This window comes from Corythoichthys intestinalis, chromosome 18, assembly GCF_030265065.1.
Source record: "Corythoichthys intestinalis isolate RoL2023-P3 chromosome 18, ASM3026506v1, whole genome shotgun sequence".
Lineage (NCBI taxonomy): Eukaryota > Metazoa > Chordata > Actinopteri > Syngnathiformes > Syngnathidae > Corythoichthys > Corythoichthys intestinalis.
Window position 1 is genome coordinate 16,205,790 of NC_080412.1, and position 12,879 is coordinate 16,218,668.

The 12,879-nt window shown below is 37.6% G+C and overlaps 1 protein-coding gene across 3 annotated transcripts in view; it reads left to right on the top strand.

Annotated features, from left to right (window-relative positions):
• Nucleotides 1-591: 591 nt before the first annotated feature.
• mtmr4 (myotubularin related protein 4) overlaps nt 592-12,879 on the top strand; it is a 52,680-nt gene continuing 40,392 nt past the window's right edge. The window contains exons 1-2 of one of the 3 annotated variants that reach the window (XM_057821312.1): nt 592-701; nt 7,843-7,925. In XM_057821312.1, coding sequence (XP_057677295.1) covers nt 7,923-7,925 — 3 coding nt within the window. In that variant the 5' untranslated portion in view covers nt 592-701; nt 7,843-7,922. Of the gene's footprint in view, nt 702-1,068; nt 1,117-4,472; nt 4,619-7,842; nt 7,926-12,879 lie in introns of those variants that run through there. The other 2 variants (XM_057821314.1, XM_057821313.1) reach the window with 2 other exon arrangements.

Consider the following 12,879-nt stretch of genomic DNA (forward strand, 5'->3'; position numbering starts at 1 on the left):
AATATTTTTTAAAACCTTACATTTAACTCATTGACTGCCATTGACGGCGCCATAAGTCCAATCCATTTTGACTGTGAGGGGCGAATGAACATTTGTTCACTGTAGTGACTGACCACTGTCTCTCAAAGGGTTAATCGAAATATCAATCAATAGTCGATAAAAACCGAGTCACGAAAATAATGTTGATCACATTTTAATGAAAAAACAGGAGACACAATTGTTGAAGGTAAATTGCCATGTATATGTCAGTGATTGATGGTTACACATTACATTACGGAATAAAATTCAGACCAGAATAGTATCACACGCAGTTCCAAAGTGTCTCTGTTGAACGTATATTCGATATTGACCTATTTCCCATTTTAACACACTGAGAACAATCTGTACTATTTTATCGTGTGCGTGCCTGAGTGGAGTTCAAGTACGGCGACGTGTACGTGTGCCCCGTTTCTGCCGCGCTGTGATTTTCTATTGGTGGTTTCCGGGGTTCAATTGACACGTGATTGGCTTTCCTGTGGGCGTGTATGGATCACGTGGTTTGATACTGCGGCTTTTCATTGAGCAGCGTGAATGTTCTTTCGCAATTGGGCTGCAAGACCTCATTTTCTCTCTCATGATTGGCTGAGGCACTTGTCACTGCACAAGAATGCGGAAGTTGTGGAGTCTACTGAGTCACCGTCGTGTCAGCTGATTCTCTTAGAGTGAGTAACTAGATTTAACTTTTAAAATGATGTAACCTGACACTAAACGATGCATACGTGACGTTTTATGGGGTGTCAGACATGTAAATTAGAGACTTGAATAAAGACCTTCGCTGAGATTTGCGAGTCCAAAGCGATCAAAATATATAGCCTCAGTCAACTATAGTACTCGGGGCCGGTAACTAGCTTGATATGCTAACGTTTGCAAACACAGTCCACTTCACCCACTTTCGTTTTGAGTTATAGGCTTATCGTGATTTGGTCGTTATAAGATAGCGTGTCACATGTCTTTTCACTTTCCTTTGGCGTGTCTAAAACTTTACACCGGGTTTTTAAACGATCACACCTGTTGTTTACGGTGACGGGCACCTGGTGAGTGACGAGCTGGGGTAACGGAATTTACTCCATTTAGCAGGTATTGTTACGTCCAGCGGGAACTTTTCATTATTGTTATTATTTGGAGCCCTGATTTACCAACGTGATGACCTCGTCTTGCTTTAGGTCCACGGTTACAACTTATATTTTGGAAGCTGTTAGCCTAATTAGATACTTTGTTTTGTTTATTTATACATATATATATGTGTGTGTATATATATGTGTGTATATATATATATTACAGGCCAAAGGTTTGGGCATACCTGCTCATTCGTGCGTTTTCTTTATTTTCATGACTATTTACATAGTAAATTCTCACTGAAGGTAATAAAACTATGAATGAACATGTGTGTTATGATGTACTTAGCGATGATGCTATATAATTGTGATCTGGCATCTGTATGTGTACATCACCTTTTGGGCCATGTAGACCACATGACATAAAACTTGGTGGCTACATCTGTGGACCCCTGGTATTTGTTGTTTATCTTTTAATTACACAAAGTCGCTTGGCCTATGAAGGGTTAGAAAATTAATTGTTGAACAAAAGTAATGTAAATAATATGCATAATTTCTGTCTTAAATACAGCACACCTTCTGTTCATTTGTATTCTTTATTTTCATGACTATTTAAATTGTAAATTCTCACTGAAGGTAATAAAACTGAATGAACATGTGTGGGGTTATGTAGTTAGCAAAAAAGGTGAAATAACTAAAAACGTGTAATATTCGAGTACAGTGTCTTGATAGAAGCCACCCTTTGCTCCGTTTACTTTTTTTGCACACTTTTGCCATTCTCTTGATGAGCTTCAAGAGGGAGTCATCTAAAATGTTTTTTGACTTAGCAGGTATGCATTTTCAGGGTTAATTAGTGTAATTTGTTGCTTTATCAATGTGGTTGGTACCTTCATTTGTGTTGCATTAAATGAGGTGTGTCCAATTTTTTGGCCGTTACTGTGTATGTATGTATGTGTATACAGGTACATACAGTGTATCACAAAAGGGAGTATACCCCTCGCATTTCTGCAAATATTTAAGTATATATTTTCATGGGACAACACTTGACAAAATGACACTTTGACACAATGAAAAGTAGTCTGTGTGCAGCTTATACAGTATAATAGAGGTAATTTATTTTCCCCTCAAAATATAGCCATTAATATCTAAACCCCTGGCAACAAAAGTGAGTACACCCCTTAGAAACTACGTACATCCCTAAATGTCCAAATTAAGTACTGCCTGTCATTTTCCCTCCAAAATTTAATATGACTTATTACAGGAGTGCTGTCAGCATTGCTGCAGAGATTAAAGAGGTGGGGGGTCAGCCTGTGAGTGCTCAGACCATACGGCGCACTCTACATCAAATTGGTGTGGATGACTGTCACCCCTGGAGGAAGCCTCTTCTGAGGACCGTACACAAGAAAGCCCGCAAACAGTTTGCTGAAGACATGTCAACAAAGCACATGGATTACTGGAACCATGTCCTATGGTCTGATGAGACAGGCAGGCTTTCTTGTCTACCGTCTTCAGAAGAGGCTTCCTCTTGGGGTGACAGCCATGCGCACCAATTTGATGAAGAGTGCGGCGCATGGTCTGAGCACTCACAGGCTGACCCCCACCTCTTCAATCTCTGCAGCAATGCTGACAGCACTCCTGTAACGAGTCACATGACATTATGGAGGCAAAATGACAAGCAGTACTCAATTTGACCCTTTAGGGATGTACGTAGTTTTTAATGGGTGTACTCACTTTTGTTGCCAGGAGTTTAGATATTAATGGCTATATTTGGAGTTATTTTGAGGGGAAAATGAATGAACTCTATTATATAAGCTACACACGGACTACTTTTCATTGTGTCAAAGTGTCATTTTGTCAGTGTAGTCCCATTGAAAAGATATACTTATATATCTGCAGAAATGCGAGGGGTGTACTCACTTTTGTGATACACTGTATATTTTTTTCCTAAAGTTAGACTTATTGCTTCTGCGTGTGCTAATTCTGTCACTAGGCAATATATTTTTCATTTTTGGGAGGAATGAACTTGTTGAAAAGACATTGGCGCGTTATCCTTTTCATTTAATGTTTTTTTGTTGTTGTTGTTGTTTGGGAAAGGCAGTATATATATTTATAAATTATTTGCTGATTTTCACTAACTGTCAAAATTGTTGGTCCTCTAATACCTTGGACTGTACAGGTCCATCTCAATAAATTAGATGATTGCCTAAAAACATTTTATATGATTAGAATAATTTATCAGTCCTTCCATGGAAAATGAAAGTCATTTTGTGTCATACCTATTCATGAAACACACTGGAAAGGAAAATACTTTGAGAAGGGGAATTCCATAACTAATTCCCATATAAAAAACATAATTTTACTGTCTATGCGTTTTAATTTCTTGTTGGTCATATTTTTCCCCCCAGTAACTTTGTTTTGTTGTTGTTGTATTTAAAGCCTGTCCTGTTCAGCTGCTGAGACATGCAAAATGGGAATCTGAGTGTATTTACAAAAACAGCTTTAATGTGCCACATGGGTGATTTCCCATTGTGGTTGTTTATAATTTGTTGTTCATTCAGAGAAAGCGGCGGAAGAAAGGGGTTTTTGGGGGGCGGCAGCAAATAAATAACAAAAACGATCAAAATAAACATTAAATACACATGCTACTTAATTTAAGTAGCGGTGCTAGTAACTGAAGGATAAGAGGGGAGATAGATCAGTTAGGGGTGTGGTAAGGTAAGGTGAGTGTGCTAGTAATGTGAAGTGGGGAACCCAGCTTTAGGTGAAATCACCTCTGAGTATTAATGAGTCCTAGTTCTTGCTATCAGATCACTAATTGTGGCACTGTTTTTCCCCCCAGTCACTATAAGATAAACACTTCAAAATTCTCTGGAAAAAAAATAATGCATATAACTTTCTATTGAATCTATATGTGTATGATATTCCACATTTTAATTAACCAAGAAAGCTAAATGAACTTTTTCCTGATGTTGGCATTTATGGAGTAAATAGTAGCAAACATGCTATTCATGCAGAACAGATTTTTGATTAATTGGTTTGAGGTAAAAAAAAAAAAAAAATTTTTTTAAAGCTTTTATGAGGGTTCAAAGCGCTGACTGGACACTTTTTTTTAATTGCTGTTAAAAACGAAAGTCATATAAACCCTTTTTATAAACTATACAAACTAGCATTCTTTCTTGACTTTGCATGGTGGTTAACTTTTCTTGTGTTCAACTTTCAATAGAGGCTTGAGTGGAGGTGGGTAAGGTGTAATGCCAAGTAGTATTGCTTCTTTCACAAATCTGGCACTGAAGAATCAGAGGGAGGCCAGAACAAGTACTAGATACAGAGAAGGAGGGAGGGAGGGAGGGAAGGAGGTGTGTCATGCCCTGGATTACACCCAGTGTGTGTACGTGTGTGTTTGGGTGGTTGGTTGACGGCAACAAATGCTTCTATGCAAGACACAACTTTTAACTCCAACAATTAAGTTTTCAGAGGTTTCTGCCAGCAAGCTTCAGACACACGGTCCCTGCTCATTTTGTAGGGTAAGAAATTCACGCTGAGTTTTTTTATAGCATGGTGGTGAAGCATTTTTTTCCACACTGTGGAGTCGTGTGTAGAAGGGGGTGTGTCAGAGGGGGAAGTGTAGGGAAGTGAGACGACAGCTCGGCTCTGTGAAAAATGTCAGGTTTGAATTGTCCTTGTGCTTCCCGGCATGTTTGTTCAATATAACGTCACGGCCATAGTGCAATAAAGTCAACAGTGTTTGGTTTATGTCTGGTTGCAGACGTGTGTTATATGTTACACTCTGGTCAACTTATCTCTTCTGCTCACTGCACTGTAGGACTTCAAAAAACATTGACTGGAAGCTTAAATGTTGAACTCGGCAAATGTGATGTTGACATCATGAATCCATTATTTACTATCCTGGAAAAACATAAAGAAATATTTTTGTATTCTGAACCTCAACAACATTGACGATGATAGACGTCCATTCGTTCAGTCATATTTTTATCCTTCTACTGAGAATTTTAATTCATTTGTCACTTGTAGATGTCCAGTCCTTTTAAACTGGATGGTCAGTCGACGAGTGAACAAATGTTCATTCCCTCCCAGCGTCCCATTTCAAATGGAATAGATGTCTATTGCAGTCAATGGCAGACAATCAGTTAATTTACCAGGGAAATAAATAGATAAAGGGCGGCAAGAGATCAAGGGTTCAATCCCAGGCTTCGGCCTTCCTGTGTGGAGTTTGCATGTTCACCCTGTGCCTGTGTGGGTTTTCTCCGGCAACTCCGGTTTCCATCCCAAAAACATCCATGGTAGGCTGATTGAACACACTAAATTGTCCGTAGGTATGAGTGTGTGCGTGAATGGTTGTATATCTCCTTGTGCCCTGCGATTGGCTGGCAACCAGTTCAGGGTGTACCCTGCCTACTGCCCGTAGTTAGCTGGGATAGGCTCCAGCACCTCCGTGACCCTCGTGAGGAAAAGCGGCATGGAAAATGAATGAATAAATAAATAAAATACAAATGTTAGGTTGACAGAAATTTTGAAGTTATGACTTACACGTCATAACCATTAACAATATTTAGAGGGTTACAAAAAGGCAGAGTCTTGAAATAGTTTTAACAAACAGAAAAATACAATGCAATTCACTGCAATGGCAGAGCTGTGACTAGTTTGTTCTTATATTGACCATAAGATTTCACCATCATGTGTTCATCGGCATCACCAAACGTTAAACAGCAGTAGTGCTGCAATGATTAATCGATTAACTCGAGTATTCGATTAGAAAAAAAAATTTGAATTTGCTGCTTCAAGTATTCGTTTAATTAAAGTGGCGTTGTAATGGTTTGTTTTGAAAGTGTTTGCATTTACCTTTATTGATTTGGGTGGATACACTGCCCTCTAGTCCACCTCATTTCACATGGCTTAATCCAGCGGCTCCCTGTTAAAACCAACATAATCTAAGTTTTGTTGGAGCTAAAGTTTATTTTTATACATTCATAATTTAGTTTATAGGTATATTTAGCCGTTTTTTGTGGGAATATGTGTCTGAACCATTTGTTAAGAGCATTGTAAAAAATAATAAGAAAAGTTAGCATTTTACATCATTAAAGCTAGCGGACTTTTGCTATGTAAGTTAGCCAATTGTTCTTTTGTTGTACATAGATTTATATATATATATATATATATATATGTGTGTGTGTTAGGGCTGTCAAACGATTACAATTTTTAATCGTGTTAATTACAGCTTTAGAATTAATTAATCGTAATTAATCGCAAGTCAAACCATCTATAAAATATGCCATATTTTTCTGTAAATTATTGTTGGAATGGAAAGATAAGACACAAGATGGATATATACATTCAACATACGGTACATAAGGACTGTATTTTTTTATTATAACAATAAATCAACAAGATGGCATTAACATTATTAACATTCTGTTAAAGCGATCCATGGATAGAAAGACTTGTAGTTCTTAAAAGAAAAATGTTAGTATAAGTTATAGAAATTTTATATTAAAACCCCTCTTAATGTTTTCGTTTTAATAAAATTTGTAAAATTTTCAATCAAAAAATAAACTAGTAGCCCTCCATTATTGATGTCAATAATTACTCACACAATGCAGTGCTGTAGTCTATAAAATCAGTCGCACCCAAGCGCCAGCAGAGAGCGGCAAAACTCCATAAAACACAATTAACAAGTGAGCGTTTCACTGTACCGCCATTTAAATCTGTCTGAGCGGGGCAGCTGCGTTAATTGCGTCAAATATTTTAACTTGATTAATTTAAAAAATTAATTAACGCCCGTTAACGCGCTAATTTTGACAGCCCTAATATATATATATTTATACCGTTTGAGGCTTAGCTCAGGTATTTTAATTTTTTACGTTCCTTATCCGATTACTCGAACTAACTAGTTAATCGATTACTAAAATAACAACATTTAAAATAAGTATACTTTTTATACTTTGAATGACAAAAGCCTGGCAGCCCGTCTGGCTTATAAAGCACTGGGAGTAACCAACACCTGTATTAATATACCAAATAGTCTACATATTGTTTTTTTTTTTTTTTTTTTTTTTTTTTTTTAAATAACAGAGAGTCAATAGAAATAGCTTATTTTTGCAAACTCGATTTTCTTAATACATTCTACAGCTTTTGTGATACCACAATATTTTGGCGTTAGGTTATCATACTCTCAGAATCTTATATTCGCCTTTCCCTTAGTGACAAGTATAACCTTGCCTGCACTAAAAACTATTATCAGATTGCAAAAACCTTTGTTTCAAGTGAAGTGGAACGGTTCAAAATTCCATTTACAAATACCCGGAGCGATTAGCTGAAGCACATTGTCGTGCATTTCCGGAAATCCACATTACCAATAGCTGCAACATAGTTTGTGTGTTGGGTGTGGAGTGCAAATGTGGAATTTATTTCCTGGCTTCAGTCTTAAACATGCATTAACCTGCACATCTCTCTGCAGTACTGAATGTTCTGTTTTACATGTACTTGCTCACTATACTTAAGATGGCTTGTAGTTTCCGGCAGCCAATTAAACCTCAATGTCTTGTGAGTCATTTTATGATTTTAGTAGCACTTTTTATTCTGCATGCTGGACCTTAGACCAGGGAAGGGCCACTTTCCAATCGAGGGCCTTTGCAATGGCATTACACACTACTCAACTGCCCACGCACAAACCTCTTTCCGAACACACCCACTATATCTCAAAAGTTTTTTTTTTCCCTTATGTTGGCAGGAGTTGTCAGTGGCAAGGCCAAGCCCGGTCGAGAGAAGGAGAGGGCGGAACATAGAGAACCCACGCCTTCTGTCTTCAGCATGGTGAGCAAATGAGGATGGTGCTGGTGTTTTTTCCTAAATGTCTCTGCATTTTCTAGACTACACAACAATTATATTTTGGAATGTACAACTCTCAATCTCAAACAGGAAGTTGCATTCCACTCTCGCACGCCAGACAAAATGCTTTGTGTTGTAACATGTTAAGCAACCTGCTGTGCTTCTCTAGCTATTGTCTTTTCCGGTAAACGTTCACATAGCTTGACTGACTCCCCCTTCTGGTTCAAATTTTGCAGTAATGTTTAGATTTATTTGATCAGCAGCTGCAAAGTTGCCCTTTCTGGAACGTGTTTTTAACCTGCAATTTTTTTTTTAAATTGCAAAACTGCTCATAACCAGTTTTTTTCCCCCAACCTATCACACGGGGCAATAGATATACATTAGTTGTGGGGGGAAATTGATCCCTCGGTGAAGGGTTGACGATGGAAGAAGACAATAGAAGAAAAACAGATATAAGAATGGCAGAAAATGCAAACACAGAAAAACAAGTAAATTGCTACTGACCTTTCAGAAAGCAGTGCACTGCCCTGGTTTACATAAAACATGCTATTAATGTTAAAAAATAAATCATTGAATTCTGGCGAGAGAGAGGAAAAATCTACAGAAATGAAGCATTATTCATCCAAACAGGATGAATTCCCTCTAGTAGAGAAAACATATTTGGAACTAAAAGAATCATATCTCTGGGTTTCCATGGTCAATCGGTGCCAAATAAAAAGTGGGAGAGAGGCTAAATTCTGCGCTTTCAAGTCATTTTGGCGGCAGCGCTCTGTCGAATACAGTGGTACCTTGACATGCGAACACGTCAACACGCGATCTTTTCGACATTCGACGTAAAATTTGACTCGCCATTTGTTTCTACAGCTGATGACATGCTCGAAATACGACGATTTATGATAGCGCAGCAGTTTTTGTTTTGCTGGAAGACGGACACGCGGTGAATTTTCTTGTGAGAGAAAACATGGGTTCCAAGGTTAGTGCAGATGGTGAAAAAGGAAAAAGGTGACGCTTACCATTGAAATGAACATGGAAATTATAGAAAAATATGAGCGTGGTGTGCGCATCCGTCAACTGGCTCGACAATACGGTGGTAGAATGTCTACGATCGCAATGGTCCTCCTCCGACCTCTGTTCGCCAGTCTTTATAAGTTAAGGTGACATTTATTATACTGGTAACATTGCCAAAGAAATCGCCAGCTTCGTCAGGTTTCAAATTATTTATTCCATCAAGTTGTGCAACACAACAAGCCTACTGTCCTCCATAGTTGACGGCAGCAACAAAACATTAAAAGAGAAAGTAAAATCTCTACCGCACTCTCTAACTCGCCGACACGTCAGCCACGTGGTGCGTTCAGGTACAGCACGCTAAAAACATCCGTCACATTAGAACCCGATCCGTTGCATTATTACAGGAATTATTACCGTATTGGCCCGATTATAAGACGGTGTTTTTGAATTGAAATGAGATTGAAAAAGAAGGGGTTGTTTTATATTCGTGGTCTAGACATTATACTCATTCACGACGCTAGATGACGCCAGATATCATTGAAGCGATGTTCAGTCATGACGGATCTCAGCTACTCTCCCCATTCACGATGCTAGATGGCGCCTGATATCATTGAAGCGATGTTCTGTCTTGACAGATCTCAGCTACTTGTTTAACCAGTTTGCATTATTTTATTGCAATGTTTTTCCTTATTCAGATTTGTTTCAAGACTAAAGTTAGACTTCACTTTGACGGTTTATGCAGCTATTGCAATTTTGTTGTTTTATCACAATAGATTGGTTTATTTACATTTCAAAAACCAGAAGTCATTCATTTACCAATGTGATTGCACTTTAGTTTACATATTTAAATGTTCAGATATTAAGATTTGAATGAGGCAAAATAACATGCTTTTTCTCTCAAATATATTGTTATAATCATTTGTTTCAGATGTACTGTAATTATTTTCTGTATAAAAATTAATTTGGTGTTGAAAAATTCTTTTTTTCAAACTTGAGTCTTGAAAAAGAGGGGGTCGTCTTATAATCATGACCGTCTTATATTCGGGCCAATACGGTATTATTATAATATTATTCTGATTTTTATTTATAATTTATTTGTTTTGCTATGTGTAACTACCATTTGTAGTAGTACCAGCAGTATTTAGTAAAGATTTAGTGTAGGTTTTCGGGTTGTGGAATAAATTAATGGAATTATAATATATTCTTATAGGAAAATCCTGCTTGACATACGACCATTTCGACTTACAAACAAGGTCCTGGAACGAACTTACTTCGTATGTAGCGGTACCACTGTACTTCATTTTTTACGGTGCTTTTAAGACGCCACGTGATTAAACAAGCCGGAGTGGTCATTGAACGGCAAGCTTGAGTCTGATTGGTGTGATGGTCATGTGATTATTGTTGGGAGTTAATTATTGGGTGTTATTGTTATTGTTTAGAATAAAGAGGAAAAATGCAGTGTAGTGTAGCCCAAAATAGCGGAGTGAGAGTATCGTTTCTTCTTCACAAATCTTCTCAAGTAAAAGTAAAAAGTATGGCTTCATAAAACTACTATTAGAAGTACATTTTTCTTAAAAAGTTACTCAAGTAAATTCAATGAAGTAATTGTAATGTGTTACTACCCACCTCTGCCAAACTGGATGCTCTGTCCATGAAGATGGGTCGCTTCAACTCTGCCAAAAAGCATCAGTCATATTTAAGGACTAAAACGGTCAAGGTTGAAAAATTGAAATGAAAAACGGTTTCTGGAGAGAAAATAACAGTGTAGGAATGGCACCATCATAAAAAGACAAAGCTAGTCTCCTCATGCTTTTTCATTAACTACTTCAAGAAGATAAATTTAACCAGATGATGCACATTTCCGGCCGAATTTTTATGCAGCACAAATGAGAGGTGGGGGTGCGTCCCAAAGTTCCGGTCAACTGCGTGGACAGAATGCAAACGTGGAGGGCTGCCCAGCGCTTTGCTTTTATGGAGCACATAATCAAGCAGTTGGTTTAATTGACGGCAGGCTGATGAGCAAATAAAGTGCCCGTTCAGGCATGTAAATTAGAGAGCACGGGCTTTAGTTTGTCCAGAGTTAGCCCTTTTACACATTGCACACTAGTTGGTTGCAACACTTCAATTGGGTTACTTTGGAAAGTGGAAATCTGTATTCAAAGTCTCCTTTTTTATTTTAAAGCTATGACACAAACCTTTTATGAATGGTGTGTTACCTATGTACAATTGTAGTATCACTGATTTTGATAGTTTCCCTTCTCAGTAGTCTTGGGTCATGTTCTTTCAGGTGGGATTAGAAGACATTTTGCTCCATGGGTAATTGGATCCTTTTAATCCAGTCTTGTGAAGCAGTGATTAATTGCTTTCCAGCTTTTTCACCGAGACAATAAGAGAAGTATTGAGTTCATATTGTTTTCCACTCGTGCTGCCGTATTGTAAGCTGGATAATGCCAGCATGGAAGCTAGGACAATGGCGTTATTTTATCCTGCCTCAGGAGTTATAATGTATGGTAACACAACACTTGAGCACTTAGTGGGACAGGCTGCTGCGGAAGGGAGTGTGTTTTGCTGGCCCACATGAGTTGCCTGTATATTTGGTATGGTATATTTTTGTAGACCCATAGTTCATTCTAGGTCATTGTAATACTAGTAGACCTTCAAAATAACTTCCTTTTTTTTGTAATCCACCTGATAAGTAATGTATCCAACGTGTCTTTCTTTTTAAGGGTAATTTGTTACCAGGAACCAACATTCTGTACTAGTGTAAAGCCTGCGTTTTTTTTTTTTTTTTTTTTTTTTTTTTTAATGCTTACTTGTTTTAACAGGGTCAGTGCAATCATTAAAGCGGCTGACCTATTTTGTAGAAAATGTTATATTTTGTGGCTTTTATTGTGAAAGTTTTGCAAACATGCAAATACAGTATACGTATTTCTATGTACATGTATCTCTCTACTTAACATTTAAGTATATAAAAAAAAACCTCTTAACCACCTTATTTTCATGAACTGTTTATGTATTCGTTTCTTTTATTTTGAAGCCATAGTGGCAGTGGTAACATTTGTTTTTAAAACAACTTGAGAATATCTCCACTGTCTCTGTTTTGGTCCTTTGTAAGCTATGCCAGTGTTAACAAATTAGGTGAACAGTACACACACTAAAGTTTTCTTCATTACATCGAAGCTCAACCCAGTTGACAGGGGCTGCTCATAACACTGCTCAAAAGTGCATCATCGCTTTTATAAAAAATCCTCCCAAGCATGCCTCACATTTAGATGATTCATCTGCCATGCACATGTTTGTTGCCAGATACTGCTGTTTATCTACCATAACTTAAGGCCCGTTCATGGTGTGTTCAGACAGGGTTTGGCTGATTGAAAACGGACAATCTTGAATGAAAATGAATATCCTTCCAAAACTAACTAAAAATCCTGCCGTCCAAATTGGCTGGGTTCCCAGATTGGTGGAGTGCACAACAAAAAGTAACTTCTTTTACGGAAAGGCACCTTATATTTTAGTAAACATGATGACTTGTCCAGTCATGTAGTCAAGATCAAATACAGTTTTAGCCAATCATGTCCTGAAATTAGAAACTAAATGACTTCATTAGAGTCCGTCACCTCGGTTAGAACTAGTGTTGTGCCAATAACGACACCCACCTGTGTAGTATTGGCCAGTGCTGGTACAGTACTAATACCACGTATTTTTTAACGTTTTTTTTTTTTTTTTTTTTTTTTTTTTTTTTTTTTAATAATTACTGCATCACTCACTTAAATGTTAATTAATTGCTATTATGGCTTGGTCAAACATTACGAAACTCATTGTCTGCCTTTGACGACACTCGGCGTCCAATCCATTTGAAGTGAGAGGGTTGGCAGCGTTCACTCTTGCTTCAAATAGATTGGATGTCTACTTTTGACAAACTCAAATAAAT